The sequence below is a fragment of the Heptranchias perlo genome, chromosome 13 (assembly GCF_035084215.1).
Source record: "Heptranchias perlo isolate sHepPer1 chromosome 13, sHepPer1.hap1, whole genome shotgun sequence".
Lineage (NCBI taxonomy): Eukaryota > Metazoa > Chordata > Chondrichthyes > Hexanchiformes > Hexanchidae > Heptranchias > Heptranchias perlo.
In genome coordinates, this window is record NC_090337.1 from 18612070 (window position 1) to 18628860 (window position 16791).

Below are 16791 nucleotides of genomic sequence, written 5' to 3' on the forward strand. Positions count from 1 at the left end.
GGGCAAGAACAGGCTGAAAGGATGGGTCTACCGGTCAGTCCTGTTTGTGGATCTTGGGAAGGAGGTAGAAGCGGCCTGTGCAAGGTTGGGGGACTATGAGGTTGGAGGCCGCGGGGGGGAGATCTCCAGAGAAAATGAGGTCAGCGACGGTCTGGGAAACTATGGCTTGATGTTTGGCGGTGGGGTCATGGTCCAGCGGGAGTAGGAGGGAGTGTCGGAGAGTTGGCGTTCAACCTCCAAAAGGTAGAGGTCGGTTCGCCAAACAACAACAGTGCCTTGTCAGCAGGTTTAATGACAATGTCAGGGTTGGATCCGAGAGAACGGAGTGCTGCAAGTTCAGTGGGAGGTCGGTTAGAGTAGGTGAGGGGAGTACAGAAATTGAGACGGCCGATGTCATGCCAGCAGTTCCCAATGAAAAGATCAAGAGACGTTAAGAGGCTAGAGGGAGGGGTCCAGGTGGAAAGAGAGAAAGGATCTGCTGTACGAGGGGGGAGACTCCTGGCCAAAGAAGTGGGTGCGAAGGCGACAGAAGAAGAGCTTAGCGTCATGTCGAGCTTGACATTTGTTGAGGTGGGAGTTATGGGGATTTGGGAGGAAAAATAAGAAAGCAAAATATTATTTGAATGGAGAAATACTGGAAAATGCTGCGATACAGAGGGACCTGGGTGTCCTCGTACATGAAACACAAAAAGTCAACATACAGGTGCAGCAGGTAATCCGGAAGGCAAACGGAATATTGGCCTTTATTTCTAGGGGGATGGAGTATAAAAGCAGGGAATTCATGCTACAACTGTACAGGGTGCTGGTGAGACCACACCTGGAGTACTGCGCACAGTTCTGGTGCCCTTATTTAAGGAAGGACATACTTGCATTGGAGGCAATTCAGAGATGGTTCACTAGGTTGATTCCGGGTATGGAAGGGCTGTCTTATGAGGAAAGATTGAACTGGTTGGGTCTATACTCATTGGAGTTTAGAAGAATGAGAGGAGACCTTATTGAAACATACAAGATTCTGAGGGGACTCGAAAGGGTAGATGCTGAGAGGATGTTACCCCTCATGGGGGAATCTAAAACTAGGGGGCATAGTCTCAGAATAAGGGGTCGCCCGTTTAAGACAGAAATGAGGAGGAATTTCTTCTCCCAGAGGGTCGTGAATCTTTGGAATTCTTTACCTCTAAAAGCTGTGGAGGCTGAGTCATTGAATACATTCAAGGCTGAGTTAGACAAATTTTTGATCAGCAAGGGAGTCAAAGGATATGGGGAAAGGGCGGGAAAGTGGAGTTGAGGTAAAAATCAGATCAGCCATGATCTCACTAAATGGCGGAGCAGGCTCGAGGGACCGAATGGCCTACTCCTGCTCCTATCTCTTATGGTCTAATGGAAGCTGGGGCCTTTGCTGAGGACTGATCGATCGGGGTCAGAGAGGGGAAAGTCAGTGGGGATAGTGAAAACATGACAAAGGGTGAGATTGGAAGGAGGGATGGGGTCAGAGGAAAGTGAAGGGGAAGAAGGATCAGGTGGAGCGTTGGTATCTGAGAGTTGTTGAAGCTTGGCACCTGAAAGGAAGAAAATAAGTTTTTTGTTGAAACGCCGGATGAGGCGAAGGATGAAATGGAACTGCGGACAAGGACAACTCTGAAATAAAGTGAGCCGGTGCTGCTGAAGAGAGAGGTCGAGAGTGTGCATGTGATGGTGCATGGCGTTGAGCGTGGATCTCAGGAAGTGGCGAGAGCAGTGGTTCGAGGAACACTGAATATCATGGAGATATCTGTTATCATGGAGATATCTCTTATCATGGGTGGATCTGAAACATGAAGGATGGAATTGAAGTTGGAATCCACGTGGAATAAGTCAGAGCCGGAGACAGTTGCTGAGGAAAGAGATGTGGCTGTGAAAGCGAGTTTTAGGAGAGACCTAATCAAACACAAGAAGGGAAACAGAAAGCAATGAAGGTGATCAAGACAAAAGAGACAAACAGAAATCCTGTCGGAAAGAAGAGCAGAACTTCTGGGCATTCCTGGAAGAGAAGTGGCAGTGAATTAAACACTAGATGATTAGATGATCACGGACATAGCTTTGGTGGAGACACTGTGCTAGTAATTTGTTTCAAAGTGCGCAATGCCAGACACTGTTAAAGGCTTTGAAGAAGTCCAAGACAGTAACAGCTAGTCCACCAAAATATCAAGAGTAAAGTTCCAGAAGTGGATAACTAAGGCAATGGGATCACCAGTGGAATGGCCATGCTGAAAATTGTACTGCTACTCATAAATTAAGACAGTACTTGAGTCAACAGCAGCTTCTATAACCTTCATATGTGCTGATGTAATGGTAATTGGGCAGCAGTTTGAAGGGTAAGAAGGATCACTTTTCTTAGGGATAGGATGAAAATAAATAAATTTCCTAGGAGAAAGAAAGATGGAGTAAGAGAGATTGAAGAGACAGCTTAGGATGGGGTGGAGGGGGGGGTTCATTTAGAGGCATGCATCTTGAGGACATTGGAGGGGGATACCACTTGGCGTGGGCATAGAGCTATTCCCTTTACTCAGACCAATTTATCCCCAAAACAGTCTCTGAGCTTTGTTTCTCATAAAACTGCCATTCTTTTGTTTCAACTGCTGCCTTATCCTGATGTAAGGAATCTTACAACACCAGGTTATAGTCCAACAGTTTTATTTGAAAATCACAAGCTTTCGGAGCTTACCTCCTTCATCAGGTGAGTGAGTGAAGTGTTCTAAAATCGCATAGCATATATTAGGCTGGGAGACAATCACAACAATCAAAGGTGTCGTTGGTGTTCAGACAGGTTAGCCACGGAAAACATTACATCCCAGTATACTGAATACACAATGGGTCAGATTACACAGACAGAGAGAGAAAGAGACCCGAAAGGCAGAGAGAGAGAGACAGAGAGAGAATGTCCAGTTGTATTAAAAACAGATAACTTTTTTTTCCGCTGGTGGGGTTACGTGTAGCGTGACATGAACCCAAGATCCCGGTTGAGGCCGTCCTCATGGGTGCGGAGCTTGGCTATCAATTTCTGCTCGACGGTTTTGCGTTGTGAGTCTCGAAGGCCGCCTTGGAGAACGCTTACCCGAAGATCGGTGGCTGAATGACCTTGACTGCTGAAGTGTTCCCCGACTGGGATGGAACCTTCCTGTCTGGCGATTGTTGCGCGGTGTCCGTTCATCCGTTGTCGCAGTGTCTGCATGGTCTCGCCAATGTACCATGCTCTGGGGCATCCTTTCCTGCAACGCATGAGGTAGACAACGTTGGCCGAGTCACAGGAGTATGAACCATGTACCTGGTGGGTGGTGTCCTCTCGTGTGATGGTGGTATCTGTGTCGATGATCTGGCATGTCTTGCAGAGGTTGCCATGGCAGGGTTGTGTGGTGTCGTGGACGCTGTTCTCCTGAAAGCTGGGTAATTTGCTGCGAACGATGGTCTGTTTGAGGTTGGGTGGCTGTTTGAAGGCGAGTAGTGGAGGCGTGGGGATGGCCTTAGCGAGGTGTTCGTCGTCGTCGATGACATGTTGAAGGCTGCGGAGAACATGGCGTAGTTTCTCCGCTCCGGGGAAGTACTGGACGACGAAGGGTACTCTGTTGGTTGCGTCCCGTGTTTGTCTTCTGAGGAGGTCTATGCGATTCTTCGCTGTGGCCCGTCGGAACTGTTGATTGACGAGTCGAGTGTCATATCCCGTTCTTATGAGGGCGTCTTTCAGCGTCTGTAGGTGTCCATCGCATTCCTCCTCATCTGAGCAGATCCTGTGTATTCGCAGGGCCTGTCCATAGGGGATGGCCTCTTTGACGTGGTTAGGGTGGAAGCTGGAAAAGTGGAGCATCGTGAGGTTGTCCGTGGGCTTGTGGTAGAGTGAGGTGCTGAGGTGCCCGTCTTTGATGGAGATTCGTGTGTCCAAGAAAGAAACCGATTCTGAGGAGTAGTCCATGGTGAGTTTGATGGTGGGATGGAACTTGTTGATGTTATCGTGTAGTCTCTTCAGTGATTCTTCGCCGTGGGTCCATAGGAAGAAAATGTCGTCGATGTATCTGGTGTATAGCGTTGGTTGGAGGTCCTGTGCGGTGAAGAAGTCGTGCTCGAACTTGTGCATGAAAATGTTGGCGTATTGGGGTGCGAATTTGGTCCCCATGGCTGTTCCGTGTGTTTGGATGAAGAACTGGTTATCGAAGGTGAAGACATTGTGATCCAGGATGAATCCTTTGATTGCTTTGATTATCTCTCTGCCGAGGTGTGATAACGGGCAGTTGGAAAGATTATCTGTAATCACCAGGCATTGTTCTCTGACTATATATGTTGTGCCTTTATGGAACCCTGCACTCACCTGACGAAGGAGGAAAGCTCCGAAAGCTTGTGATTTCAAATAAAGCTGTTGGACTATAACCTGGTGTTGTAAGACTCCTTACATTTGTCCACCCCAGTCCATCACCGGCATCTCCACATCATGATCTAATTGAATGTCTTGAGGGGCTGATTGGCCTACTCCTGTTCCTATGTACGGGCATTTGGCGAGTGTGAATTGGCAAAAAGGCTGGCTGCACATCAGGGTACTTTTTGTGACAGTAGAAATTCTGTGCATGTAAACAATATTTGACAAGCACAAATTGTGAAATCTCACATTTGTAGCTCAGTGTCTCTGGAAACAATACATTTGTTTGTTTTTCAGATCTGAAGTAAAATGCAAAACATATGGAAGAACAGATGCCCAGAGCATGTTATAAAAAGAACTCTTAAGAAAAGGGAAAACCTTACATGAAAAGACTTTTGTATCACAGGAAGCCAAAAATGGAACACTTGTAACATTTATGTGCTGGTTTAGAGGCCGAGACAATTACTTCAAACAACCATAGCTATGGTGGTTGCATTGAGTTTTACTGTTGAAAATACTGGTGAATTACTTTCTTTGTTGTTCCAATACTCGCAGGAGGTCTCTGTCTTTGTGCCGAAGATTGTTTCTGGCAGACATTGCCCTGTGGTTTATATGCCTAACTAGAAAATATTTTTGTTATACCATAAGCATATTTGTAGAGATTTCATAGCAAATCAGTAGTACTAGAAGTCTGAGATAGCTTCTAGACTTTTTAAAAAAACTATGGAGAGAATTAATTCATAATTTTACAAAACAGAATCAGTGATATGAACAGGACAATAGCTTTTGGGCCTCACCATTAAGATGGCTGTGATCCATGTAAATATAGATGGCTAGCTACGTGTAACTGAAACTAATGGCGCTAATATTCCAACTTGGGTAGATTACACAAGAAGAATTGATAAATGAATCAGGTTTTAACTATTTGAAAGTTTTGAGCATTTCTCCACATCTCTAGGGCGAATGCTGGAGTTACCACCAGTTTTTTTGCTAACGATGGTCTTCTGTCGACCTTTCCATTTATTAATTATTCTCTGTAAACTGTCAAGCTGATATGCTAGGATGATATCTAATGAAGGCATCCACTTGAGTGACATTTGCTCCTCCACATTTGTGTCAATGAAAGCAGGCTGTTCAGAGGCCTGGAGTAGATCTTGACTCTACGATAATGAAAGTCAATGGAAATAAAAATCGGGAGAGGTGTAAAACGGGCTGCCGACTCACTATCACCCGTTTTACACTATCGTACAAAGCCAAGATCTACCCCCTTTTGTGGTTTGTCTGTTTCTGTCTTCCCTTCAACAAGTTCAAGAGTCCAATATTAAACATCTCTGAGCTATGTGGAGGAGGTTGCCAGCTGTAGTCAGTCAAAATGCAGAAAAAGTTGGTATGATAATATTTTGCCCACGAATAGTGTTTAGAATGTTTTCTAAATAGAACATAATAGACCAGAAAAATTGGATTATTAAGATAACAAGCAAAATAGGTTAATTGTAAAAACCAAAATAATTAAGTGGATAATTTTGAATAATTACCCAGGTATGGTACATAAAGTAGAAATATTGGAGCATCTACGAATTAATGGTCATGATATCATTACAACTGAAATGGTCAGGTCAGGAGGATACGCAAAAAGGCTATTGGTACAAAAAATGGACTAAAAAAGAGCAGATTTTAAGGGAATTCAAAATGAGTTTTAGGGAAGGGATTAATTGCAAGAAGATAGAAGTAGATAACAAAAAAGATTATTAATGAAAAATATATATTTTTTAGCATAATTAAATTTGATTTTGAGGGCTGTATATTAATGCAAATAAAGTTTGGATAGCTTTAGCTGCAGAAGTCCAAGTTATTTTAACAATTATTTCTGGTTGCTTTGTAGTTGATACTTGCATGTCCTGAGGCATCTGCAGATGATTTACCACCAGTCATTCTGAAACCATTGCTGATGACAATCCGAGATGAACGCTACATGTTTGGAAAAGAGCTGTCTGTCTGGCACATTGCTCTTAACAACCAGGATATAGCAAATTTAGTAAGTAATTTTATTAATTATAATGTGTGTTCTAGACTACCTAGAGTGCTGGATTTCAAGAAGGGAGCTGAATAAATCATATTTCAGACTCTATTGCGGCTAAGTGTCTACACGTGATATAATTAAATCCATTACTTGGAGGATGGCACCTAATGCTGCAGTTTGAAAGTAATTTATCACCTACAAGCAGAATAAGTACTATTTTCACTACAGTACTTTCCACAAATCATAAACTACAGTTCTCATAATTTCTACATGGCAGGATGTAAGTTGCTTTTATGTTGAAGCCACTGGTTTGTGGGCGGGGGGAAGGGTACAAATTAAAATTATACATGTGGGAGTCATATGGTGCCATAGGCCTGATTGGCTACTGGACTGTGGGAACTTGGCACTTTTGTGAATTTTGTCATTTTTTCATCTTTATAAATTTTTAATTGCCTCCTGACAGAATGAAAAGTCCAACTATTCTGCCCTTAATTTCCCACATATTGGGGGGTGGGGTGGGGGGGGGGGAAAGTGTCCCAATTTCATTGTTAACTCAAAGGAACCTAACCCTGAATTTTGGAAATCCAAAATTCTATGCCCCTCTTTATTTTAATTTCAGTCCCTCTGATTGGTACCAGTGTTTCCTGATTGTTGCATTAATTAGTCGGCTTCTCTTTGGAGCATGTGCCAGTGCCTTGTTTAAAAGATTTTCTCACTCTCCTGGGCCACATTAACTATTTCATGTCGTGCTGTTGTCAAGTAACTGAGCATGACTGGGACCCGTTCTTCAATGCATCTTCTTCACACATTTCCACATACTAGTTGCCTCACACGCAACATGTCATAGTATTAACTTCCAGCTGGTCAGTCTCTTTTTCCTCATGGTATTTCTGAACGTGTTTTCCATGGCACACATCCTATGTCCAGTCAGATTCAATCCTGTAAGAGCAACTGCTCTTTTTGAAGAGTGGTTCCAATAGCTCACCAGGCCATAGGCCTTTGCATCATGTTCTTCATCCTGGTCTCCGTTTCCAATTGATGGCAACATACATTTGTATCTTTCATGTCCACTGTAGTCATTCTTGGGTTATCTTATTTCAGGTTATCTTATCTCCCCCTGCAGGGTCCCAATGTCTCACATAATGGCCAGGCTATCAAAAGCAGTTTTCTCATTGTTCAGTATAGGCAAGGACACAACATCTCCATGAGAAAGCTATCAATTTTTCTCAACCACACTTTCCTGACTTTCACTAGATTGAACATTTATACCAGATTGATATCTTTAGTAAATTATGCCCAGGTGATTTATGTTACTCATGGATGCACTCACATATCTTTCCTTAACCTCTTTAGTTTGGTTCTTGAAATTCACCCATAATCACCTAGGGTGATGACCTTAAAAAATTACCATTTGGTGGATTAATTTCCCTGCCTCTATCTTGTATCCTCAATCATGTTCTCTCATCCAATTTTACACATTCCATTATATTACCATTTCATCTCCTTTATGAGCCCCAGAGGAACTTTACTGTCCAATACAATATTTACAGGCAGGTCCAATATCAGTACATTTTTGGCTTATTTTACTTAAATTTTTCTTGGATTGCATTTCATTTCCCAAAATATCCCGCTACATTATGCCTGAGTCCATTCCATCATTTCAAAATTATGCCAATTCCAGAGAGCAGGATCGTTGGACTGACAGGACTTGTCAATGTACAATTTTATTTTCTTCCTTGACACACAGCATTGTGCAGGAACCACTTAGACTCGACTCCTTTTATTTTAAAATATAATTTGATTATCCCCTTAAAGTACAGGTAAATTTTCCCTTCTCAAGTGCTTGATCAGCAACTCATGTCAACTTATCAGTTCCAATTTCAGAAACAAATTATGCCCAATCTTGGTGGTTTTACAGTAGAGACAGAAGTGCTTGTGGATATATCTCCCCCCCCCCCAACCCCTGCCCCCGAGCACTCTGTCTCGAAAGACAATAAATAACCCTGAATGGGTTAAAGTCGTGCCTTTGAGAGGCAAAGTGTCAGTCTGAATCGTCACCAAGCTGTGATATTGGATAGCTGCCGATGTCCGGAAATAAGGTTTTAAATTCTTCACACCACTGCACCAACATTTCTCCAGCAAAGGTTGCTCCGTAACTTTGTGAAGCTACTTGTATGTCAAAGAACTACTCTTGGTAATCCTGTACCATCAACACTTATGTGGTCCCGAAAACCATAGTTCCCTGTGTAAAAGAAAAGAATAACAGGAAATCCATTGTGGCTCTTCTTGAGAGCTCAAGGGATTAATTTGTCTATTCATGATTTCCTTCTGTCACTGTGGGGAAATATCCACTTAAATTAAGAAACTTAAAAATCTTACACGCATAACTAAAGCACTGCCCCAGAAGAACATGATGTGGAGATGCCGGTGATGGACTGGGGTTGACAATTGTAAACAATTTTACAACACCAAGTTATAGTCCAACAATTTTATTTGAAATTCACAAGCCACAACATTCACCTGAGGAAGGAGGAAGCCTCCGAAAGCATTCAGCAGAAGGACATGCTTGGAAGTTCAGAGGGTGGGGAGGAGTCAATCACAATAGCAGTGTTTTTTTTAGCTGCAATGTCATTAAAACAAAAATGCTTTAAAGAAGTTCAAATTGATCTTTTTCCAAAAAGTCTTTGTGCTTTTATAACAGTGATAACTTGCACAAAGACCCTATTGCAGTTAAACTGTGGGTAATAAATTACAACTTCTCTAACTTCCAATTTTCACAAAGGCACAAAAGATTTACCAATTGTTATCCATCCTTAATAATTGAAAATCCGTTAAAAACAGAAGAAATCAAAAGTATTTCCTTCTATTAACTTTAAACATCCTATGGAACAATTCTGCAGTACAATCTAACTACTCCAGATCGTTATCACAAAGATAGCAGAGATCCTTTAACCATTTTTATTTCTTCTTCATGGTCACTTTGGTTTGACCACCATCAATCACAAGATCAAAGGGTCAGTTTGCTAACAGCTATCACATTTCAGTGTGGCATAAAACATGATTAAACAAACAGTTACTTCAAAATATCCCAATATTTTAACACATCAATTCACGCTCACCAATACTCAACACAACTTAAACTTCAAATCACTCGACATTTACTTTAAGTCATTAAGCTTGTAAGAAATTCAAAATGCCAATTTTTATGTTATAATCTCATGTTCAGTAATAGAGACCCTCACACAATAACCAGAATTTTACATGGACACAATAAAAGTCTGGTTTTCACAATTTAATAGGTTAATTAACCTCAATAACTCCAATTTTAATATCAAAATTAAACACAAGACAGAACAGATAAAGTAATCAATATAGCACGTGATTACTAAGACCCAGTAAATTACATCGTCTTTCGTTTCGTTCGTTCTTCAGGTGAAAATACTGGAAATAACTGCTTTCGCAGCTAAACAAAATCTTTATTACATTACACAAAAGAGGAAAACACATAACAAGTATTAAAAAGGGCCCGTAGCCCGCAACAGCAAAAAGAAAGTACTCACAATCAGGACAGAGATAGTATACTGAAAACTAAAGAACACATTCTGTAGCTTGTGATCCTCTCCCTTTCTCCTTCTTGATTCCATCATAGAACCCCATTCTGTATCAACTCAAAGTCTCAATCTCACAGTCTGTGTCCTCACCCAAGACTGGTGAGAAGAAGGTCCCTCCATCTTTCTTTTTGTTCTTCCTCATCTTTCAACCTACCCAAACTCCTACGGCTGAAACAACAAGACTCCTGCTTTCCAATCCTCCTCTTTAATTTCCTTCTCTCTTACCAGTTTCTTCATCTTAGTCTCCACCTCACACAAAGTCCTCCTGCACAATCTTACCCTCAGTTACTTGACTTTGAATCCATTTCGTCACCTTTTGACCTGAGTTCCCTTTAGGACTGGTCAAAAATGATACTGAATCTGTTACACATAATTTCTCAAACTTCTTATCTCGGGCTCTCTCAACGTGGGTTGAGTTAGCCATTCTATCGACATTAAAGTGTTAATGAACCATCACTATAATACAGGTAGGTCGCAATGTCCTACACTCCCCAACTTCCTTAACTGACTAGGCGATATCAGTCCATGTCAGTCCTAGGATCTCGCTTACACCAAATATGCCAACAGCTATTGTGTCAGTCTTCTGGCTGGCTCGCCAATTTGTAGTCAGTTTGACTGTTCAATTGTTCGAGACTGACACCATAACGGTTAATAGCCATATGACTTTGTTTAGCACAAGCAAGAATCAATACATTACAGTATTTAAGCAGTAATTTATAAAGCACAATTGAGAATTATATTACTCCATTGTCCTTTGGATAGAAGCCACAAACTTGTTCCCCATTCCTTCATTCACGTACTATCACCCTCATTTACCCACCTGGTACTTTCTTTTCTGTCCTCTACCCTGAGTCTGAGTAGGCGCTGGCTACTTATATACTGAGTCAAACCCTGGCCCCCCTTTTCACTGCAGCAAATTTAAGCCACATAGATGGTTCCCTTATCAGCACTTTTAGGGGCCCATCAATCGCTCTTCCTTGGTTCTGGAATGTAGTTGCTTAGCAACATGTTTGGATATACAGGCCCATCCTTTGTTCCATTGTTTTTGCCTCAGATAGTTGTGTATTTTTAACCATGAGTATTACTGCACTAAGGCTGGTTCCTGCTGTTTCTCACCCATAACCCCATTAAGTCTAACCCGTTGAATTCCTCATACGTTTGTGTGAGAACTATATTCCTTTGCACGTGTCAGCAGAAATTCATTATGGCAGATTCTCCAAGTGGATGCATTACCTAGGAAAGTCATTGTATCATCAAGATTCTGTATCACGAAGCACAGTGTGCAGTCTGGACAAGTAATAAGCTATCAGACTGGTTCAATAAAACAACCGGTGACAGACAAGGTTGAATTTTATCTGCTATCCTTTTTGGCATTGTGATTAATTTTGTGATGAGACATTCACCTAGCATCAAATTAGGCATCGCACGGACCTGTGGAGAACTTGGAGACCTCGGAGCTGGGAAGAGAGCCGGGTGGGGGGGTGGGGGGCGGAGATGGGGGAGGATTTTCGGACGGGAAACCGGGAAGTTAGGGTTTTCTGCACGTCTTGACAATTTTGACGGTAGGATGTATTTTAAATTTTTTCAACGCGTTTCGCGCCCGGCAGCCAGCCAGATTCACAGGCTGATTGCCTCTCGGGCAGGAAAGCAGCTGAAGAACAATCGGGGTCTTCGGGGTTTGGTTTGGTGGGTGGGTGGGGAGAGATCGGTATTTTTGGGGAATGGATAGGAGGGCTGATCATGGGGGGGGGGGGCGGTTGGGAGAAGTTGGACACATTGGCGGGGGAGGGGGAAGGTCAGTCGATCACGGGGTGTTTAAAAGTTAAGCTTGGTGGGCAGCGGGGAAGCACTCCTCACCTCCTGGCCCACAAGGAGTGCAATAAAGGCATTTATCTCATGGATCCAGCCCTTCTCGTCACCTTTTACCTGCCGAGATTCCTGCGGCCCGGGAAACCCGTGCTAAAGGCGTTAAATTCAAATGTCTGTTGAATTCAATTTAAAATTGCCTCATTAACATCTGCTAATCATCTAAATGGCCCACCTGTCTTAATGATCGTCCCGCCTCTAGCGAGTAGGTTACTCGCACGCAGCCAAACGCGCCTCCGTTAATCCAGGAAGTGGACGTGCTTCAAATTTCTACAATTTTTACTTCCCACTGGACCCCAACCCACCCTTTCTTGGGGGTTAACATTCCCTCCCTAGACTTTGCAGACGACATCGGTCTCATTAATAAAAATATGGAAGACATGCAGAGAAAGACAAACTATCTTGCAGACACAGCCAGAAAAGCTGGTTTATAAATCAATGATACAAAAACCTAGGCTATGAAAATTAATGATGTGGAGATGCCGGTGATGGACTGGGGTGGACAAATGTAAGGAATCTTACAACACCAGGTTATAGTCCGACAGTTTTATTTTAAAATCACAAGCTTTCGGAGATTATCCCCTTCGTCAGGTGAATCTGACGAAGGGGATAATCTCCGAAAGCTTGTGATTTTAAAATAAAATTGTTGGACTATAACCTGGTGTTGTAAGATTCCTTACATATGAAAATTAATGTTGGCTCTGACAAAAATACATCTAGAATAATGACTGCAAACTGTGCATTCTGTCACCTAGTTGGGCAGTGTGGTGCAAGACAATGGAGACAGGGGCATAATTTTTACCTGGAGCCAGGAAGAGAGCGGGTGGGTAGATTTTCACGTGGGAAACCTGGAAGTGAAGGGAGTGCGTTGCATTCTGCGATCGCAACTCAATTCAAGGCAATTAATTTTGCTTCCGGTTTTCCCGTGCGACAGCCAGCCAGATTAACAGGCTGGCTGGCTGGCTGGCTGGCGGGAAGGCCGGGGATCGGAGAGGAGGGCGGAAGGGAGAGATCATTGGCCATGGAGGGCATCGGGGTGGGGTGGGGTTGGGGGGGGGGGGTGCGGTTGGTGGCCCTGATGCTGGGAGGTGGTCAGCAGGGCAGAAGATCGGAGGTCGGGAGGGGATCGAAGGTCAGGTGGGGATCAAAAGTCGGGTTGGGGGGTCGGCTGATTACGGGGATCCGATCGTGGCAGGTAAGCTTGTTGGGCTTGGAGACAATACTCCTGCTCTTCCTGGTCCACAAGCAGTGCAATAAAGGCATTCACCTGATGAAGCAGCCCTTTTCGCCTACTTTCACCTGGTGAGATTCAGAGCTCCGACAAAGCCGTCCTGGAGGTGAGTAACATTAAATAATAAAAAACCTACCTTAACTATCTCAAGTAGGTAAATTGGCCCTTTAATGATCTGAAAGCATGTTTACCCATCCACGCCTATTGTTGGCCATGGATGCTGCGTGCTCCAAAGAGATTGAGGAAGGATTTAGGAGAAAGTCCTTTTTTCTTTTATATTTTAAAAAAAAGCATAGATTCTTAATTTTATTTAAAATTAGAAAAAAATTATAATTAATTAATTAAGAGGGAGCTTGGACTGGGGTAGAGATTGCATCATATAGAAGGTAAATAAGATTAACAGATCATGAACACATGGTCCATCTCCTGGACGGTTTCGAAAGCCTGAGGGGGTCAGAGAGGAATTTTCCAGAGCTTTTTTCCATTATTGGCCCTGGGTTTTTCTCTGGATTTTTGTCTCTCCCAGGAGATTACGTGGCTGCAGAGGGGATGGGAAGTGTCTAGTCATGGCTCCAGCCATCATGAGTGTGGGGCAGGCTTGATGGACCAGCTGGTCTTTTCAGATTCAGGCCCTGCCTGTCATTTTCGTATGTTCATATTAATTATTGATCTTTTTAAAATTAAGGGTAACCCCACATCTTCGCTTTATTCACCCTTCTTTAATTCATTAAAATGATCATTTCTTAATCTTCCTACGAGACCAGATTTACTGTGGGAATTCTGAAACCTCGCAATGTTTTGGTAAGTGAAGTGTGTAAAATCAGAAAAAGATCAGGTAGTATCTTAGCTTTCAAGTGTTAACAGCTTGCCTTATTTTTCCTGTTTGTTGTAACTATACAGGCAATAGTTCTAGAACTCCATGGACGGACATCCTATCCATTTTCCAAAGTGGAGCTGTTGGATTGTGGGATAGATGCCTGGTCAGTCGAAAGGCTGGGGAAAGCTGTCAGTTTCAGTGTGTTGACTTGCATTGTTCTGGATTATAATGAGTAAGTAAATAGCTTGTGGTTTAGACATTGTTTGATTTTAAGACTTATAAGCATGGTACATTTTGTTAAACTGTTAATATTCCAATGCAGTTTGGAGTGATAATCTGAAAAGACTCATGACATCATGGCTGGCCCTCAACTGTGACCATCATCTTCATTGCTTTTCTGAGGTTGGGTGCAGAAACACATTTGGAATGCTGCTGTAGACCACTAGGCACATTTGCAAATGTAACCCCACTACTTAAAAGAGGGAGAGAAAAAACAGGGAATTACAGACCAGTTCGCCTAACATCAGTAATGGGGAAAATGCTAGAGTATTATAAAAGATGTGATAACAGAACACTTGGAAGGCATTAACGGAATTGGACAAAGTCAGCATGGGTTTATGAAAGGGAAATCATGCTTAACAAATCTACTGGAGTTTTTTGAGGATGTAACTAGTAGAATAGATAGGGGAGAACCGGTGGATGTGGTGTACTTGGATTTTCAGAAGGCTTTTGATAAGGTCCCACACAAGAGGTTAGTGTGCAAAATTAAAGCACATGGGATTGGGGGGAATATACTGGCATGGATTGAGAATTGGTTGACAGACAGGAAACAAGAGAGTAGGAATAAACGAGTCTTTTTCCGGGTGGCAGGCTGTGACTAGCGGGGTACCGCAGGGATCAATGCTTGGTGACAATATATATCAATGATTTGGATGAGGGAACTAAATGTAACATTTCCAAGTTTGCAGACAACACAAAGCTGGGGTGGAATGTGAGCTGTGAGGAGGATGCAAAGAGGCTCCAATGTGATTTAGACAAGTTGGGTGAGTGGGTAAGAACATGGCAGATGCAGTAAAACGTGGATAAATGTGAGGTTATCCACTTCGGTGGTAAAAACAGAAAGGCAGATTATTATTCTGAATGGTGATAGATTGGGAGAAGGGGAGGTGCAATGAGACCTGGGTGTTCTTGTACACCAGTCGCTGAAAGCGAGCATTCAGGTGCAGCAAGCAGTTAGGAAGGCGAATGGTATGTTGGCCTTCATTGCAAGAGGATTTGAATACAGGAGCAGGGATGTCTTACTGAAGTTATACAGGACCTTGGTGAGACCACATCTGGAGTATTGTGTGCAGTTTTTGGCTCCTTATCTGAGGAAGGATGTCCTTGCCATGGAGGGAGTGCAAGGAAGGTTTATCAGACTGATTCCTGGGATGGCAGGACTGATGTATGAGGAGAGATTGGGCCGACTAGGCCTATATTCACTAGAGTTTAGAAGAATGAGAGGTGATCTCATCGAAACATATAAAATTCTAACAGGACTAGACAGACTAGATGCAGGGAGAATGTTCCCGATGGCTGGGGAGTCCAGAACCAGGGGTCACAGTCTCAGGATACGGGGTATGCCATTTAGAACCGAGATGAGGAGAAATTTCTTCATTCAGAGGGTGGTGAACCTGTGGAATTCTCTACCACAGAAGGCAGTGGAGGCCACGTCATTTGATGTATTCAAGAAATAGATAGATATATTTCTTAATGCTAAAGGGATCAAGGGATATGGGGAAAAAGCGGGAACAGGGTACTGAGTTAGACAATCAACCATGATCATTTTGAATGGTGCAGCAGGCCCGAAGGGCCGAATGGCCTACTCTTGCTCCTATTTCCTATGTTTCTATGTTTCTATGAATGGTCTTGCAATCCTAGAGGAGCCAGCTCAGGGCTTATTGGGCCAGCCCATTGGAGAGAAGAGCCCCCCCCCCCCCCCCTGCCAACGGGTGGGCTAGACAACTCTCATTACTAGTTGCAAGAAGATCCACCTTCTTCCTCCCTCTGGTGGAGGGCATTTCTCCCTACAACATACATGGCTGAAACACACGGGATGTGTGCTAATGAGAAGTGGTGTTGCTTGGCCCTTGGCTGGAAGTGGGGAAATACCAAACAAGATGGGACTCAATCTTAGAGACTCACTCACCCCAAACTGCCCCTGTCACACAGTGTAGCATCCCACCCACTGGCCATGAAGGGCATTGACATGAACCAACAGTGTGCTGGAGCCCCTCCCCTGTCCCCAGGTCTAACTAACCCCCAGAATCAAAGACCAAACAAGGCGCCTCAGCCCCCGCTAAAATTGCATTGTTCCAATTGCAGGCACTGTGATGCCAACAAGCTTGAATGTGTTGTTGATACAATTTTCTCACAGGCTCCGTTCAGTCAGGGTGTGCTATGGCTTTATAAAATAATCAGACTGTTCACTTTCATAAAATGTGTGAATGTACATTGTTCTGTGTGTTGTGTGAACGTATTATCAATTATACAATTACTTTAAAAATATATATATCTATATATATGAATGTACACCTATATGCATAACAACTTCATTTAAGTTACAATGTGAATGTACTTTCTCAAGGACCCAATTTTAAAAATATTTAGAAAACACACACACAAAAATAAATGGCGCACTGAGGTGCTGGGACCCATCAAGAGACCAGCTACTTTATTTTCTTTACAATTCATCGTGTGAGTATTTTTCCCATGACCAAGACCTGTGTAGAAGAGCTTTACACTGGGTTATCACTTCAACATTAAGGGCTTGATTTCCTCTGTTCACTAATTTTAGAGAGAAAGTAGATGTGAGTATAAAGTGAG

General features: G+C 42.9%; 1 protein-coding gene across 1 annotated transcript in view; it reads left to right on the forward strand.

The window, feature by feature from the left end:
- Nucleotides 1–16791, forward strand: part of LOC137331343 (uncharacterized) — an 86021-nt gene that overhangs the window by 12273 nt on the left and 56957 nt on the right. Inside the window, exons 3-4 of the mRNA XM_067995076.1 lie at nucleotides 6264–6416; nucleotides 14010–14158. Of these exons, the coding sequence (XP_067851177.1) occupies nucleotides 6264–6416; nucleotides 14010–14158 (302 nt within the window). The remainder of the gene's footprint in view (nucleotides 1–6263; nucleotides 6417–14009; nucleotides 14159–16791) is intronic.